This window comes from Cervus canadensis, chromosome 5 (assembly GCF_019320065.1).
Source record: "Cervus canadensis isolate Bull #8, Minnesota chromosome 5, ASM1932006v1, whole genome shotgun sequence".
Classification (NCBI taxonomy): domain Eukaryota; kingdom Metazoa; phylum Chordata; class Mammalia; order Artiodactyla; family Cervidae; genus Cervus; species Cervus canadensis.
The window spans coordinates 14,603,925-14,620,419 of NC_057390.1; the positions used below are offsets into that span (position 1 = coordinate 14,603,925).

Genomic DNA, 16,495 nt, shown 5'->3' on the forward strand with positions numbered 1-16,495 from the left:
TATCTGCATGTGTGTGCTGTGTCATTATAATCAAACTGCCAACTAACTTTGATTTTACTTTTTAGCTTTAGACATTGTTGATTTGTAGCAGAGGCCAGTAAAGTGTGGCAGGTAGACTGGATGTTTCTGTTTATAAAAACATTTTCGTAGGCATACAGCTATACCCATTCTATATACAAGGCAGCAAAAGAGACAAAGATGTAAAAAACAGACTTTAAGACTATGTGGGAGAAGGGGAAGGTGGGATGATTTGAAAGAATAGCATTGAAACATGTATATTACCATATGTAAAAGAGATGACCAGTGTAAGTGTGATGCATGAAGCAGGGCCCTCAAAGCTGTTGCTCTGGGACAACCCAGAGGGGTGGGGTGGGGAGGGAAGTGGGGGGGCGCTTCAGGTTGGGGGGACACATGTGCACCCATGGGCGATTTCACATTGATGTATGGCAAAAACCCCCACAGTATTGTAAAGAAATTATCCTTCAGTTAAAATAATTAATTTAAAAAAACCTTTACATAGGAATACAGCTGTGTCCATTCATTTATATGTTGTCCGTTGTTATTTCTTGCTACAGTAGAGGCAGTAGTTGCAGCAGAGACCACATGACCTCCATAGCTTAAAATATTTATTATCTAGCCTTTTTGGAAAAGATTTGCCAACTCCAGATTTATGGATTTTTTTTTTTGTCCCTGTTCACCATTGCTCAGATCTTAGTGGGATTTGGTTAGTAACTAATTAACACTTTTTATCAGTTCAGTTCAGTCCCTCAGTGGTGTCTGACTTTGTGACCCCATAGACTGCAGCATGCCAGGCCTCCCTGTCCATCACTTTGTATAGACATTATTGTTTACATTTGTCAGAAACAGATTTGAGTTTTGTAAACTTTCTGTTGCCTGTTTTTATATTGTTTTGAAATTGGTGTCAGAATCAAACTCTTGACCTGTAATTTAGTAAAAGCTTTAAGGGATTGAATAAACTGAATCAAGTAAATGTCTGCCTCTTGGATTCCAGTTTTAACTCAGCTTTGTCATTTTTAGGCCAGCCGTTGCCAGCTGAAATGACGCTTGCTCAACTTTTAACTCTGCTATATGACCGAAAGCTTCCTCAAGGTTACCGTTCAATAGATCTGACTGTTAAATTGGGATCCAGAGTTATTACAGACCCAAGTCTGTCAAAAACAGATTCTTTTAAAAGATTGCACCCTGAAAAAGGTACATGTACGATACTTCTTTTAAGTTACAGTCTGTAATCTGAGCAGGCAGGGATTTCTGTAGCTGATTACTTAATTTACATTTTATTACATCAACTTGAGATTTTTTTTTCTTTATGACTGAGTTATTTGTGAATATAGAAGATTGCCATTATTTCTGTTGGAAATTAATGTTAATTCCTTGTGTAGCATCACTTTATTTTTATGGGCCCATATGCTTTAATTTTTTTCCCTCTTTGGCTACACCATTCAGTTTGTTGAATCTTAGTTTCCTGACCAAGGATTGAACTTGGGCCCTCAGCAGTGAAAGCATGTAGTCCTAACCACTGGACTGCCAGGGCCTTCCTAATTTTTAAAAAATGTTATTTCTGAATGAGCCATGTTAATTGTTCATAATTTTATAATCAAAGTGTGGGCCTCATTTAGATTTTCCAACTTACTGATAATTTATATTGAGTGATATTTTGTGCTCATAAACATTTTTTCTCTCAAACAAAAGTGGGAGCATACAGTTTCCTACCTTTTTATATATTCAATTAAATATTTATAAATGTGCATTTTTACTTCCTGTTTTTATATGTTTATAACAATTTATCTGTTTCGCAGTTGTTGAAGCATTCTGATTCTAGTATTTCACTACTATAAATGCTATTTCAGCAATGATTTTCATAGTGTGGATATGGTATCTTATTTGTTTTCAGTGTTTCCCTTGATTAAAATTCAGTATTTAATTATTTGCCCTTTGTGCTCTTTAATAAATTTTAATACATTTCCTTAGCCCAAATTTTCAGCAGGATAATTTGTCTCTTGTAATGTTCATAGGATCTGGTTGTATGTGAACATATGCTTTTGGTTTTCCTCTGTGAGTGATTCAGACTTAACCAATATGGTATAATTTTCAGTTTTCAGTATGAAAATTTTTTATCAGTATTCAGTTTTTCCTAATTGAATACTTTTAGAGCATAACATGCTCATACATTAATATTTTCTGAAGTCTCTGATGTTTTACTTGTTTGCCCTAAAGAATAATACTTTTCAGACTTCAGTGTGCTTGCAAATCACCTACAGAACATTATAAAATTGCAGATTCCTATTCAGTAGGTCCAGAGTACAACCTGAGAGTCTACATTTCAAAAGTTCTCAATATGATGCTGATCCTGATTGGACCATGTTGTGAAACAGCTACAGGGAGCAGTATCAGAAGTTATTTAAATATTTTTGTAGCATCTAGCTTTAAAATAACTAAATCTGAATAACGGGATAGTTATGCTCTTTTGTTGAATAGAGAAATGACAATAGCATCTGCTTTGTAAATGAAAAAATATTATAAAAATAGATCCTCTCTTTTAGCTGTTATTTTTGATTATTCTTCTAGATCATGGAGATTTACTTGGTAGTTGTCCCGATGATGAGGCTCTCACTCCAAGTGATGAATGTATGGATGGGATATTGGATGAATCTTTACTTGAAACCTGTCCCATTCAGTCACCATTACAAGTTTTTGCAGGAATGGGTGGACTGGCTCTTATTGCAGAAAGATTACCCATGTTATATCCAGAAGTAATTCAACAGGTAAGATAAGATTCCCAATTAATTATATCATTCCATGGCAAAGACCATTTTTTTGTTTATGTTTAACTTAACCTTTGAAGTACCCTTTCCCTTAAAGTCTTTGAGTATTGTATAAATCCTTCAAAGTTCAGCCTATATGTAGCTTTCTAAGAGTTCAGTTCAGTCGCTCAGTTGTGTCCGACTCTTTGCAATGCCGTGGACTGCAGCATGCCAGGCCTCCCTGCCCATCATCAACTCCTGGAGTCTACCCAAGCTCGTGTCCATTGAGTCAGTGATGCCATCCAACCATCTCATCGTCTGTTGTCCCCTTCTCCTCCTGCCCTCAGTCTCTCCCAGCATCAGGGTCTTTTCAAATGAGTCAGCTCTTCGCATCAGGTGGCCAAAGTATTGGAGTTTCAGCTTCAACATCAGTCCCTCCAATGAACACCCAGGACTGATCTCCTTTAGGATGGACTGGTTGTCTGTTAGTAAAGAAATGTTGTAAACCGAGCACATTTGCCAGGGTCATCACACTGTAGCATTTTTATTTCTACACTTCTTAAGATGTGAGATTAATTATAGATACTACTAGAAAATAGGGGAGTAAAATAGTAGTATATTCTTCTGCCCAAATACACTATGTCTTTTTGCTTCACTTTTATTTCTTTTTAAATGCCATTTCTATTTAAGTCGTTTTAAAACATTAACTTCTTCCCCTGTCTGTTAATGTTACTGTCATTGAGTTGTGTACTTTAAATGTCCTTTTATTAAAGGAAGGAAGTGTGTGATACATGGAGAGCTGTAAATATGAAGTTCTTTATTTTTGTTGATTGAGGTAGGGAAGTTATTCTCTGTAATTTTATCTACTTTGTGTGTGTGTGTGTGTGTGTGTGTATATAAGTTTATGTATGTTTAGTTTCCTAGGGCTGCTGTAACAAAGTACCACACACTGTGTGGCTTAAAACAGACATTTAATTTTCTTACAGGTCAGGAGACTGTAAGTCTGGAATAAAGGTGTCACCAGAGCCAATCTCACGGTGAAGGCTCTAGGGGAGAATCCTTCCTTACCTCTTCCTAGTTTCTGATTATTGCTGACAGTTAAGGGCATTCATTGCCCTCTAACTACATCACTCCAGTTTCTGCCTGCATTTTTACATGATTGTCTTCCTTTTCTGTATCTGTATCTCCTGCTCCTTATAAAAACACCGTTATTGGATTTGAGGTCCACCCTAAGCCAGTATGACCTCATCTCTTAATTGATTACATCTGCAAAGACCCTGTTTTCAAATAAGTTCACATTCACAGGTGCTGGGGGTTAAGACTTGAGCATATCTTTGGGAGGATACAGTTCAACCCACAATAATACCTATTAAGATAAATGGTTATTACTTAACTTCTATTCAAAGAACTATGGTATTTTTATTTTTAGATGATATAACTAGGATATAAGGTGACTGTCACAGAAAAATATGAGTAAAATTTTATTGCTTTCTAAAAATTGTAATGATATAGCTAGAAGTTTGAAATGGGAAGAACTCCAACATTCTCAAGGTTATTGTTGCTCAGTGAAAATGACTTTCCTCGTTCTGTATTCAGTATGGTTCATTATAGTGATTGGAGACCAAGTGCTGCTATAATAAACACCTAGAAGAGTGAGTTCAACTTTAGAATTGAATATTTGTCAGAGTATGGAAGAATTTTGAGGAGCACGATATAAAGAGGTCTAAATTGCCTTGAACAGACAACTAGTAGAATATGGATGGTAAAACCTTGTCCAGTGAGGGCCCAGAAGAAAGTGAGGATCATGATAGAGAGAACCTATGTATCATAGAGAATACCTAAGTTAGGTTAAGCAGATTGTTGGTAGAAATATGGATGTTAAAAGTACTAGTGGTATAGTTTAGTAGGAAATGAGGAAAATGTTATTGGAAAGTGGAGAAAAGGAGATTCCCTGTCTTTTAGTGATAGAAATCTTAGTGTATTTGTGTCCTGTATGTGGAAGGCAGGACTTGTAAGTGATGAACTTGGATATTCAGCTGAATTTCCAACCTAAGTGTGAAATTACCTGTTTTCTTCTTGGTACTAATAGCAAAATGTGAGAGGAAAGAGATAAATTGAGGGAAGATGCTAAAATTAGAGATTTGCTATCAGAAAAGCATGCTCTGGAGAGAAGGGCAAGGATGTGGTTTCAGTGTTTGCTGGAACCTCAGAAAAATCCAGATGCTAGTATAGTCAGTCACATAAGGGCTGTGTGAAGAGATCAGTCATGGATCCCCTCAGTCATCTAACCCTGAGCCAGGAATGAAGAAAGTTGTTTGACAGTACTGGCATAGTCAAAGAGGGAGATGTGATGATGAAAGCAGAGGTTTAAATGAAGCAGCTGAAAGCCAAGGAATGTGAATGGTCTCTAGTAGCTGGAAAACACAAGGAACTGACACTCCCCGAGAGGCTCCAGAAAGAGCACTTGATACTTAGGATCCAGAGCTTTGATTCCAGCTCGTAAGACTCTTAGATTTCTGACCTGTAAATCTTTCGGATAATAAATTTGTGTTGTTTTAAGTCAGTAAGTTTGTGGTGATGTGTTTCAGCAAAGCATATAGGAAATGAATACAGATTTTGGTGTGTACTCTTTTTAGGATGTTTTTGTCTGGTTTTGGCATCAGGGTAATACTGCCTTATAGAATGGGTTGGAAATGTCTAATATTTCATATTAAGAACTGTTAGATGGGTTTTTCAACAGATTAAACACTTAAAGATTATAAAATTAGTAGTAGAGAAGATATGTCAAAAGAAATAGAATGTGTAAGGAATGAAAAGAACATAACAGCCTATGGACATGTAGCTAGAAGTGAAAAATTCTGATGTGTATTTATGGTCACAGAAAAAGAATGAATTGAAACAAGGACAGAAACAATACTGAAAGGAAGGAAATTTTCCAAAACTATGATAAAAAAACCTCAATCCAAAATTTAAGAAGCTCTCTAAATCCCAAATAGGATATTCATGCCTAAGAACATTATGATAAACTACTTAAAAACAAGAGAAAAGCTTAAAACCAGCCAAAAAACAGTAAACCCATTTCTTTCAAAACAGTAACAATAATTCTAACAACTAACCTTTCATCAGACACCTTGGGAGCCAGGGAATTACTTCTTTGAAATGTTAAAAAAAAAAAAAAAAAAATCTCTCATCCTAGAGTTTTATACCCAGTGAAGAGGATTTTGGACATTTTCCTCAACCACTACTACTCTTTCCATAAAAGGTAAATTGGTAATATAGGATAGTAGGTTTATGATGGACTCTTCTTATATATTAAGTCTGGACAGACTATCTTTAAAAGAAAAGAAAAAGCAATTGTTTAAAGGCTCTGGAGAGTGACCAAAAGTAGGCACCTGTTGGAGAGGATTTAAACATGAAAAGAATAAAGCCACATTGGGTGAGATTAATCTTCTGAGACTACTTCTCAGTCTCTGTGGGGTGAGATGATAGAACTCATGCAAAAGCTTTAGAGAAGTTTGGTTCTTCCATTCTGGCTGGAGATTAAAAGGGGGGAAATTCAGGAAGAAGGGACCCATAGATGGGGTACTCTGAATTCTGCACATGAAGTTTTGCACAACTGTAGCTGGCTCCTGAATACTTAAGAGTTCTTGAGAGAAAACTGGAAGGCTGAACGAACTGTCCAGACATGTCAGTGTCTGTCCAACATGAAAGAAACAATTTGTAATTCTGTTCCTTCCAAGTTAGAGGTAAAAATCTTCAGCTTTTCTATTGAAATTTCAAATGAGTCACACATTAAAAAGTATAGATGACATACTGGTAATCAGGGACTCACTTGAAAAATAATGGTAAAACTACAGCAGACTCTTAATAAATTTATAAAAGCCTCCATAAGTTTAAGATTGACCCACCAGTAATAAAACTGTTTTCTAATACAAAACTAAACCATTTTCTAATATAAAGCTGACCCACTAGTAATTTGACCGTTTTCTAAAATAAAACTAAACTCTTAATTATAAACTTAAGAGTTAAACATCTTGTCAATAATGTATGATGTATAATTAAAAAACAGATAGCCATGGAAAGAAAGAAGAAAATGTTACCTGAGGTTAATGATAAAAATAAGTCAGTGAACAGCTCTTACTCACATTTTGCCAGTTGCCCCACTAATGTTCTGAAGAAGGAAAAGAAAAAAAATCACTTTCTTTGGCATGGTTTGAGGAAGTTTGTGGTCATAGATTCAATTCAGGGTCATATGATATATTGCATTTAGGTGTCTCTTTAGTTGGACTGTTGGAGAAGACTCTTGAGAGTCCTTTGGACTGCAAGGAGATCCAACCAGTCTATCCTGAAGGAGGTCAGTCCTGGGTGTTCATTGGAAGGACTGATGCTGAAGCTGAAACTCCAGTACTTTGGCCACCTCATGTGAAGAGTTGACTCATTGGAAAAGACCCTGATGCTTAGAGGGATTGGGGGCAGGAGGAGGAGGGGACGACAGAGGATGAGATGGCTGGTTGGCATCACCGACTCGATGGACATGAGTTTGAGTAAACTCCGGGAGTTGGTGATAGACAGGGAGGCCTGGCGTGCTGCAATTCATGGGGTTACAAAGAGTCGGACACGACTGAGCGACTGAGCTGAACTGAACTGAACTTAGTTGGACTGCAAGGAGATCCAACCAGTCCATCCTAAAGGAGATCAGTCCTGGGTGTTCATTGGAAGGACTGATGCTGAAGCTGAAACTCCAGTACTTTGGCCACCTCATGCAAAGAGTTGACTCATTGGAAAAGACCCTGATGCTGGGAGGGATTGAGGGCAGGAGGAGAAGGGGATGACAGAGGATGAGATGGCTGGATGGCATCACTGACTCAATGGACATGAGTTTGGGTAAACTCCGGGAGTTTGTGATGGACAGGGAGTCCTGGTGTGCTGCGATTCATGGGGTCGCAAAGAGTCGGACACGACTGAGCGACTGAACTGAACTGAACTTAGTCTCCTTTAACCTGTAACAGTTACGTTATCTTTGTTTTTCACGACCATGACATATGGAAGAGTGCAGGCTAGAAAGCTTATCTATATATGTAGTCATATATATGCATGCATGCTCAGTTGCTTCAGTCATGTCCAACTCTTTCCAACCCTGTGGACTGTAACCCACCAGGCTGCTCTGTCCACGGGATTCTCCAGGCAAGAATACAGGAGTGGTTGCCATGCCCTGTGTCTCCTGCATTGCAGGCAAATTCTTCTCCCACTGAGCCACCTGGGAAGCCCACACATATATATGTGTCTATACATGTTTTTCGTAGATTTGTTTGCTTATAGAGCATGGAGTCAGACTGCCTTAGGCAGTGTGTACATACCTGTGTCCCATATCTGCTTTGTAAAGCAGATCCATTTATCATTTCCACTAAAAGAAATCAGTGCCCCTTGGAAAAATTCTAGGATTCGGGCAGAGAATGTACAAGATGAGCCTAGATATAGAAGTCTCCTTTAAAGGGGTTCCTCTTCCAAGCCTGATTCTACTTGGTCATGAGATAAAATGATAGTAACAGATTATTACTTGCAGAGTAACTTTCAGTTCAGTTCAGTTCAGTGGCTCAGTCATGTCTGACTCTTTGCGACTCCATGAATCGCAGAGTAACTTTAGAATTAATTAATAACTAAATTAATAAATGAATGAATAAATAGATGAAGAAGAAGGAAATGTTTTTGTGTACAGTTCACTGCCAACCAATAAGTGTAGAATTAATGAAAGAATTAGAAAACACCATTTGGCAGCTACCATAATAATTATTATTTCTTGCAAACATTATAAACATGCTAACTCTAATGATCAAAGTTGAGTGGGAAACAAGGTATTTACATAGTCTTCAAAGACTCTGTCTACAGATACTTAACTAATTACAAAGGAGAAAATAGTAACTTTTAGAGTAGAAGTACTTGGCACATACCACCATACTTATGGTATCATGTAACTCATTTTAAAAAACATGTCCTTTTATTGATTTAAAACATTTTTATTTCAGATTTGAGTTTAGTTGATTAACAATGTTTTATAGTTTCAGGTGTACACCAAAGTGATTCAGCTATACATTCTTTATTGATTTTTATATTCTTACATTTTAAAGAGATCATTTGAATTCAAGTCTTTATTTTGAACCTGATGTTGAAACATACAAATAGCCAAACAAAATTGTTTTTACTTTAGGTGAGTGCACCGGTTGTAACGTCTACCACTCAGGAAAAACCAAAAGATAGTGATCAGTTTGAATGGGTGACTATTGAACAATCAGGGGAATTAGTTTACGAAGCACCAGAAACCATTGCGGCTGAACCCCCACCTATCAAGTCAGCAGTACAGACCATGTCTCCCATACCTGCCCATTCTTTGGCTGCTTTTGGATTATTTCTTCGGCTTCCGGGTTATGCTGAAGTGCTACTAAAAGAGAGAAAACATGCCCAGTGCCTTCTTCGCTTGGTTTTGGGAGTGACAGATGATGGAGAAGGAAGTAAGTGTTGAGTGTTACTAATGGAATTTAATGTAGGTGGGTTGTGTGAAATTAATTCAAATGTGCTTACAAAACTGCTGGTCATCTTTGGAAGTATTTAAACATGAAGGAGATATTTAGATTCGCCATCAAGTAGCTAATGTGCAACAGTAATAGCAATGAGGAATGTCTATACACATATAGACTTAACAAGTTATAAAAGCCTTGAGAGAAGTACAGTATTATGGAGACTTACAAGTATGAGATTATTTTCTTTTGAATAAAACAGCATTATAGTTTTTAATGGCCCTTGAAGGAAATCATCAGTTGTAGACTGAGAATGGCTATTTCAGAAAGAAGGACTGCTTTGAGTAGTTTTTATATGCTCATGTTATATGAGAGGGCAGATGAAATTTGCATAAAGCAGCACAGAGAACTCATTTAAAAAGATGTTATTGATAACAGATCATGGAAAAGCTTCTTAAGACCTTCAGATTTTATTCTGAATAATGATTAAGATTTATTAAAATATGATAAGTGATGTAGTGATGTGATGAGAATCTTTTTAAAGAATTTTTCTGTGAATCTGGTAACAATATTTAGATGAAGGAGAACAGAATGAAGAAAATATAATGTATTTTATAATATAATGATAGTAGAGAATCATAACAGAAAGCTATGATGGTTATTTCCATTGGGCTGACAGTTTTGTTAATAGAAGAAAACAAAGAAAAATTATAGGGTAGTAGCCTGGCAAGTATATTTTCATTTGGTTTACCTCTAGTTCTTCAGGGAATGACCATTACATTTGAGAATCAGAATTTTTTTTCATGTTATTTTAAAATCATGTGGTTTTGATTAGAGGTGATGTCTTTCACATGCTGTTTAGAAAGTATGCAGTCTTAAACCCTGTACAACAAAGTACATATAATGCAATAAAACTATATGAATTTATTCATGAATCCTTTAACTTGGAAGCTACTGAGTATTGTGTATGTAGTTTTTTGTGTGTTTTCATATTGATGGAATTCTTAAAAAATGTTGGCATAATTTTAAATATGTTCATAACTGTTATTAAATTACAGTGTCCACATACTAAATACATCCTGGTTGTTTGTTCAGATATAAATTATGTATACTTATTTTAATCAGAAATTTCTAAAGGCTTGAGCTGATTTTTTTAAGTAGCTAGAGTGTAAGAACCATGGTAATTTAGGACTCTTACTATGAGACAGTAGGTTATAACCCTAAACTGAAAAGGAAAAAAATTATCTTTAGGCCATTTCAAACTGTGTCTAGTGAATAAAGAGTAATGTCTATTAAAAAATATAATTTTGATATATCTTTCTGCCGTGGTTGCCTCATTTGCCATTCATGTAGAAGTGTTTTTTTGTTTGTTTTGTTTTACTTTTAATACTCTGTAGCTAGAACATAGTAGAAAACTTTACTGCAAACAAAACAAAATTGTTTAACTCTTGCATTCATGGTTGAAACTACTTCCAGGGCAAGACTTTCATACTCTTGTAAGGAAGTTTTTATGCTGCTGTTTTAGTTGTTAGTTTTTAGTTTAAACTTTTAGATTATAATAATTTTGACATAGTCTATAACAAGTATCATATGAGTATATTTCAACTTTCTTTTGGAGTTTATATATTTGATGTCTTTTTAGACACTTTATTATTAAATATTAAGTATTTAATTTCATTTATGGTATTGTTTTGTCTCTTTAATAAATATAATGATAAAATTTTATATTGTTATTATAAATTTGTGAGCTTCTTTGTTGTTTCTTATTGTGTTTTTAAATATTTTTTAATTTTGTGTTCTCTTCTTTTACTCTAGGTCATATCTTGCAGTCTCCATCAGCCAATGTGCTCCCAACCTTGCCTTTCCATGTCCTTCGGAGCTTGTTCAGCACTACGCCTTTGACAACCGATGATGGTGTGCTTCTTCGGAGGATGGCTTTGGAAATTGGGGCACTCCACCTCATTCTTGTCTGTCTCTCTGCTCTGAGCCACCATGCCCCACGAGTTCCAAACTCTAGCCTCAATCAAACAGAGGTAGGTTCAGTTGTAATTCTTTAGATCATGAAAAATGGTTAGATTCATGGAGTACAGGCATAGTTTTTTTCTGAAGTAATTAGTACTTCAGAGGCTGGGGGAGAGGGGCACAGTTTGTTTTGTTTTGATTTTTTTTTTTTTTGCCTCTAAAACAAACAAATAAAAAGCTTATTTAAAAGAGGATAAAATGAATTGTTCTCTTCTTTCTTAGGTTCTTTCAGAAAGCCTTAAGTTAATCCAACTACTTAAGCAAAAAAGATGTTATAGCCTAATAAGCTTTTTCATTTACCAGGTTACACTGAATTTATACTGTGATCCCTTTTTCTTTTTGAAGGTTCTAGTCAATACAGTAAGGTTCTAGTCAGTATAGTAAGACAAGAAAAATAAGAAAGAAAGAAATAACCCTGATTGTTTTGAGATGATTTGATTGTATTTATAGAAATTCTACAAATGAATAATGGCCTAAGTGAGTTTAATGAGGATATAATTTCCAGTTTCAGTATATAAAAATAAGTCATTTCTGTATACCAGCAACAAACATAAAATGAGCTTTTTAAAGATGTCCTCTAAAATAGCATCAAAAATAGGAAATATTGAGAAATAAACATGAAAAATATATGTAAGACCTCTCATCATAAAATATATAAAACTTTGTAAACAGATACTTATTAATTAGACTTTAATAAACTGAGGTCTCTGTCCATGTTTACCTCTCATGAAGTAGAAAATACACCATTTCATTAGTATTTCTTCCCCAATTGATTCTTTTTTTTTTTTTTTTTGCTCAGCTTGAAGCATGTGGGATCTTAGTTCCCTGACTAGAGATAGGACCCATCGCTCCTGCATTGGGAGTGTGGAGTCTTAACCACTGGACCAGGGAAGTCCCACCAAATTGATTCTTAAGTTTGATGGAACTCCAGGTTTATTTAGGTGGAAATTGACAAGCTGATTGTAAAATTCATTCAGAAACTCAAAGGGTCAAGGATAGCCAGAACATTTTCAAACAAGAAACAGTATATCTAGTAGTCTCATATTTTGAAACTTATTATTAAGCTATGGTATTTACAGAAGGTTAGATTGAAGCCCCACAGACATAGAGACAGCTACATATATAGAGTTTTCTGATACTATGACAAAGGTGACTGTGGAACAGAATGGCGATAGGATCAGTTAGATACTCATATGGAGCAAAAACGAATCTTTAGACCCTGCTGTGCTCTAAATGCAAACAGTAATTCTAACTGGATGGTGAATCTAAATGTCTATAGTATGTATAACATATAACAATACCATTTTACCAAAAAAAGTAAGAGATACCTTTATGATCGATCAACTCCACTGTTTAAGAGAGTAAAAGCGCAAGTCACAGAATGGGAGGCTATATTTGTATGTATCTGATAAAGGACTTATATCCAGAATATTTAAAGAGCTTCCAAAATTTCCCAAAGGAACTCAAACCAAGTTTCTGTAACAACCTGGAAGAGTGGGATGGGAAGGGAGGTGGGAGAGAGGCTTAAGAGGGAGGGGACATATGTACACCTGTGGCTGATTCATGTTGATGTTTGGCAGAAACCAACACAATATTGTAAAGCAGTTACCCTTCAATTAAAAATAATTAAATGTAATTATTAAAAAAATTTCCCAAAGGAAAAAGCCGACAATGAGATAGAAAAATACCAGATGAAAAGCTTGAGTGGGTACTTCATCAGAAGAGGCTATCTAAATATTTAATAAATGTGAAAGGGTCATCTATTGCTTTAGTTACCAGAGAAGTACAAGTGAAAACCTTAATGTATTAAAGTACTCAATGTATTAGAGTACACATCAGTCACAATGTGTAAGATTTCAAAATTGTCCCACCATAAGTAACATAAAAAACAGTAGAGTGGGCAAATAAGCTGTAGTCTATTATGTAATAGAATGCTAGAAGGTAATGAAAGTAAACAGCTATAGCCAACTACATATAATAGAACTGGTGAGTTTTATAATCACAGCTAACAAGCTAGATATAAAGGAATATGTACATCATGATTCCACTTACATAATGTTAAAAATAAAAATAAGTTATAGTGAGTAGAGTTTCATGTTTAGGTGGTAAAGTTATAAAGAAAAGAAAGGAAGTCATGAGTATAAAAATCAGGATTATAATTAGTTTTGTAGAGGAATGAGAGTGTGAGGGAGCAAGGGCAATTTCTTGCATGCAGTGGTTTAATTCTTGACCTGCATGGTTAAGTTGTTTTCAGTTCATTAAGTTTCACATACTTGTTTTGTGTTCTTTCTGTAAATATGGTTTACTTTACATTTAGAAATGTTTTTATAAAAAATGAATAGCTGTTTTTATCAATAACCCTAATTATTCTAGTGGTAAATGTAACCAAATTTTCATGATTTGTTTAACAGTTTATTTTATAAAATGTGAAAGATGGAATTAGTCATAGATTGATCCAACTCTCCAGATCAATTTATGAAAGTATTGTTTGTACATAATATTCTTTCTTGAAATGTTCCTATTAAAATACTTGCAGAGTACCCTTGAAATTAATACTTAAATGCAAATATTTTAATGAAAATTCTTTAAAGGAGGATTCTTATTACAGAATTAATTTTATAGTCAACAGTAATCATAATAAGAATTGACCTTTACTGAGTTTGAGGTTATATTAATAAACCAGTGGTTCTCAGTCTTTTTTTTTTTTCTCTACAACATTCACGTTTTTAATTTTTCTGCACATCATATTCTGAACAAAAAAGAAATTGGAAAGTACTCCTTCTAGAAATAAAAGCAGACTTTCTTGCTATGATTGAAAACACATGATACCATTACAGAGTCGTCCGAGAAGATCTGGCTCATATCTCTCCACTCCTCTCTCTGCTTTCTCTGTTTAATTTTGAGTCATTGATTCTTTAGGCCCTTAGATGCTTTACTCAATCTATCCCTGATAGATTATTTTAAATACTGATAAAAGTTTCTTGTATTTATTCTTAAATAGAAGCATTTGCTCCCCATTTTTCCCTTCCCCTAACCTTGCTAACTACCACTTTGCATTCCACTCTACGTGCTCTGGATATTTCATAAAAATGAATTCATACAATATGTTACCTTTGTAACATTGTCTTGTCTGCTTTGAATTAGCATATTGTTTTTGAGACTCATCCACGTAGCATGAATCAGTGCTTAGTTATTTGTTATGGCTGAATAATAGTCCATTGTATCTATATGCCACAGTTTGTTTATTTATCCATATAACCATTGATGGGCTTTTGGGCTGACTTTTTGACTGTTGTCAGTGGTCTTGCTATGAACATTAGTGGAATATATTTGAGTATCAGTTTATTTGTTTTTTTCCCCTTTGGATATATACGTAGGAGTGGAATTGCTGGGTCTTGTTGTAATTCTTTGCTTAGTTTTTTAAGGCATTGCCAAACTATTTTCCATAGCAGCTAAACTATTTAAATTTCTACTGGAAATGTGAGGATAGATAAAAGCAAATAGTAATAATTCTTTTCGTTTTGTTACAAGCCACAGGTATCAAGCTCTCATAACCCTACATCAACAGAGGAACAGCAGCTCTATTGGGCCAAAGGGACTGGCTTTGGAACAGGCTCTACAGCTTCTGGATGGGATGTGGAGCAAGCCTTAACCAAACAGAGGCTGGAAGAGGAACATGTTACCTGTCTCCTGCAGGTATATTTGTACAGTTGATATTGCCAGTGATAATAGTTCGTCTTTTTTTGTGTGTCTGTGTTGATTTTTAAGTTTTATTTTATTTTATTTTATTTTATTGATTTTTAAGTTTTATTGGCCTTATCCTCAGCTACTTTTTATAAAGTTCATTTTTAAATGAAAAAACTTTCTCCCTGCCCTCAGTACATTTAAGATACTAGATAAAGATTGCTCTTCAGTGCTTGCAATTCTGAATTCTTCCCTCTTAGCCTCTTCACTAAGAGGAAAGTGACAAAGGTGAAGTTGTCCAATAACAGGAATGTACCATATTGACTTTCTTCTTGTCAACTTCTCATCTAAACCACTGTATCTGGACTCTCTTTTTTTAAAAAAAATCTATTTACACATTTGTTTCTCACATTGTATTGCGTTTTCTAGAATTGGGCAAGGTGAACTAGTTTATAAAGTTTTTAATGCAGAATGAGAAGAGTAGGCTCTTAAAGATTAGCTTTTGTTCCTGCATCAGCTAATTGACTAAAATTAGGGTTTTGTTTTTTATTTTTCCGAGCATTAGGTAAGTCTTTGAGCACTATTTTTGCAGTTCTAGGATAAGCTTATTCTCATATAGACTTCTAAGATTTCATCACCCTTAACTATAAATTAAACCTACTCAGTAAAATAAATAATCTCAAAGTTGCAACTAAGCTTTTAAGTTCATGTTCTTAGGTGGATTGCTTCTATATGTCTGGTCATAGCACTGTACATCATCATGAGAAACATATCCTCTTTTGAAAATGTAAAGGAAAAAACTCTCATTTTTAAAACCTGTAGTATGAAGCATTGATTGAGTTGAAAATATATACTCTTCATATTCAGACTGAACATCTAACATAAAATATGGGATTTTAAATTTGTGAAGCTAAGACTCAGTTTTAAATCCATGGATTTTTATTTTTAGGTTCTTGCAAGTTACATAAATCCTGCAAGTGGTGCTGTAAATGGAGAAGCTCAGTCATCTCACGAGAGTAGAGGACAGAACAGTAATGCCCTCCCTTCTGTGCTTCTAGAGCTGCTCAGTCAGTCCTGCCTCATCCCTGCCATGTCATCTTATCTACGAAATGACTCAGGTAAATCACATTGTAACTAGTGCTTTACAGTATCTTAGTGGATGAGTACTTTTGTTTACTTATTTTATCATTAAAGTTATAATGATAAAATATCATTTTTTTCTTTCAATAACCTATAACTGAAAATGATAGGGTAAAGGCTGGCAGCTTCGTGACAATACTGTGATCCAAACCTGGTTAATTGAATTTCTGTGTGTTTTTAACGTTTTTCTTAAACATTAGAATTGCAGACAGTAGTTTTTTGAAGAAAGGCAGATAGATAAACTATACAAGTCTGTAGATACTTGACAATGAATATTAGTTTTTACAAATTCAACTATGAAAGTACTTTAGGTAGATATTTTGCCAGTATTCAACTGATTATCAACTGAAATTGCTTTTTTATTTCCTTGGTTGT

At 34.9% G+C, this 16,495-nt stretch overlaps 1 protein-coding gene across 10 annotated transcripts in view; it reads left to right on the top strand.

The window, feature by feature from the left end:
* The window catches only part of BIRC6 (baculoviral IAP repeat containing 6), a 210,366-nt gene that overhangs the window by 138,615 nt on the left and 55,256 nt on the right, over positions 1-16,495 (top strand). For all 10 annotated transcript variants that reach the window (XR_006269389.1, XM_043468279.1, XM_043468278.1 and 7 more), the window contains 6 exons: positions 1,039-1,212; positions 2,587-2,783; positions 8,968-9,268; positions 11,090-11,307; positions 14,828-14,992; positions 15,930-16,098. Coding sequence is in view for 9 of the 10 variants with exons in the window: in XM_043468279.1 (XP_043324214.1) it covers positions 1,039-1,212; positions 2,587-2,783; positions 8,968-9,268; positions 11,090-11,307; positions 14,828-14,992; positions 15,930-16,098 (1,224 nt within the window). In the remaining variant the exon portion in view is untranslated. The remainder of the gene's footprint in view (positions 1-1,038; positions 1,213-2,586; positions 2,784-8,967; positions 9,269-11,089; positions 11,308-14,827; positions 14,993-15,929; positions 16,099-16,495) is intronic.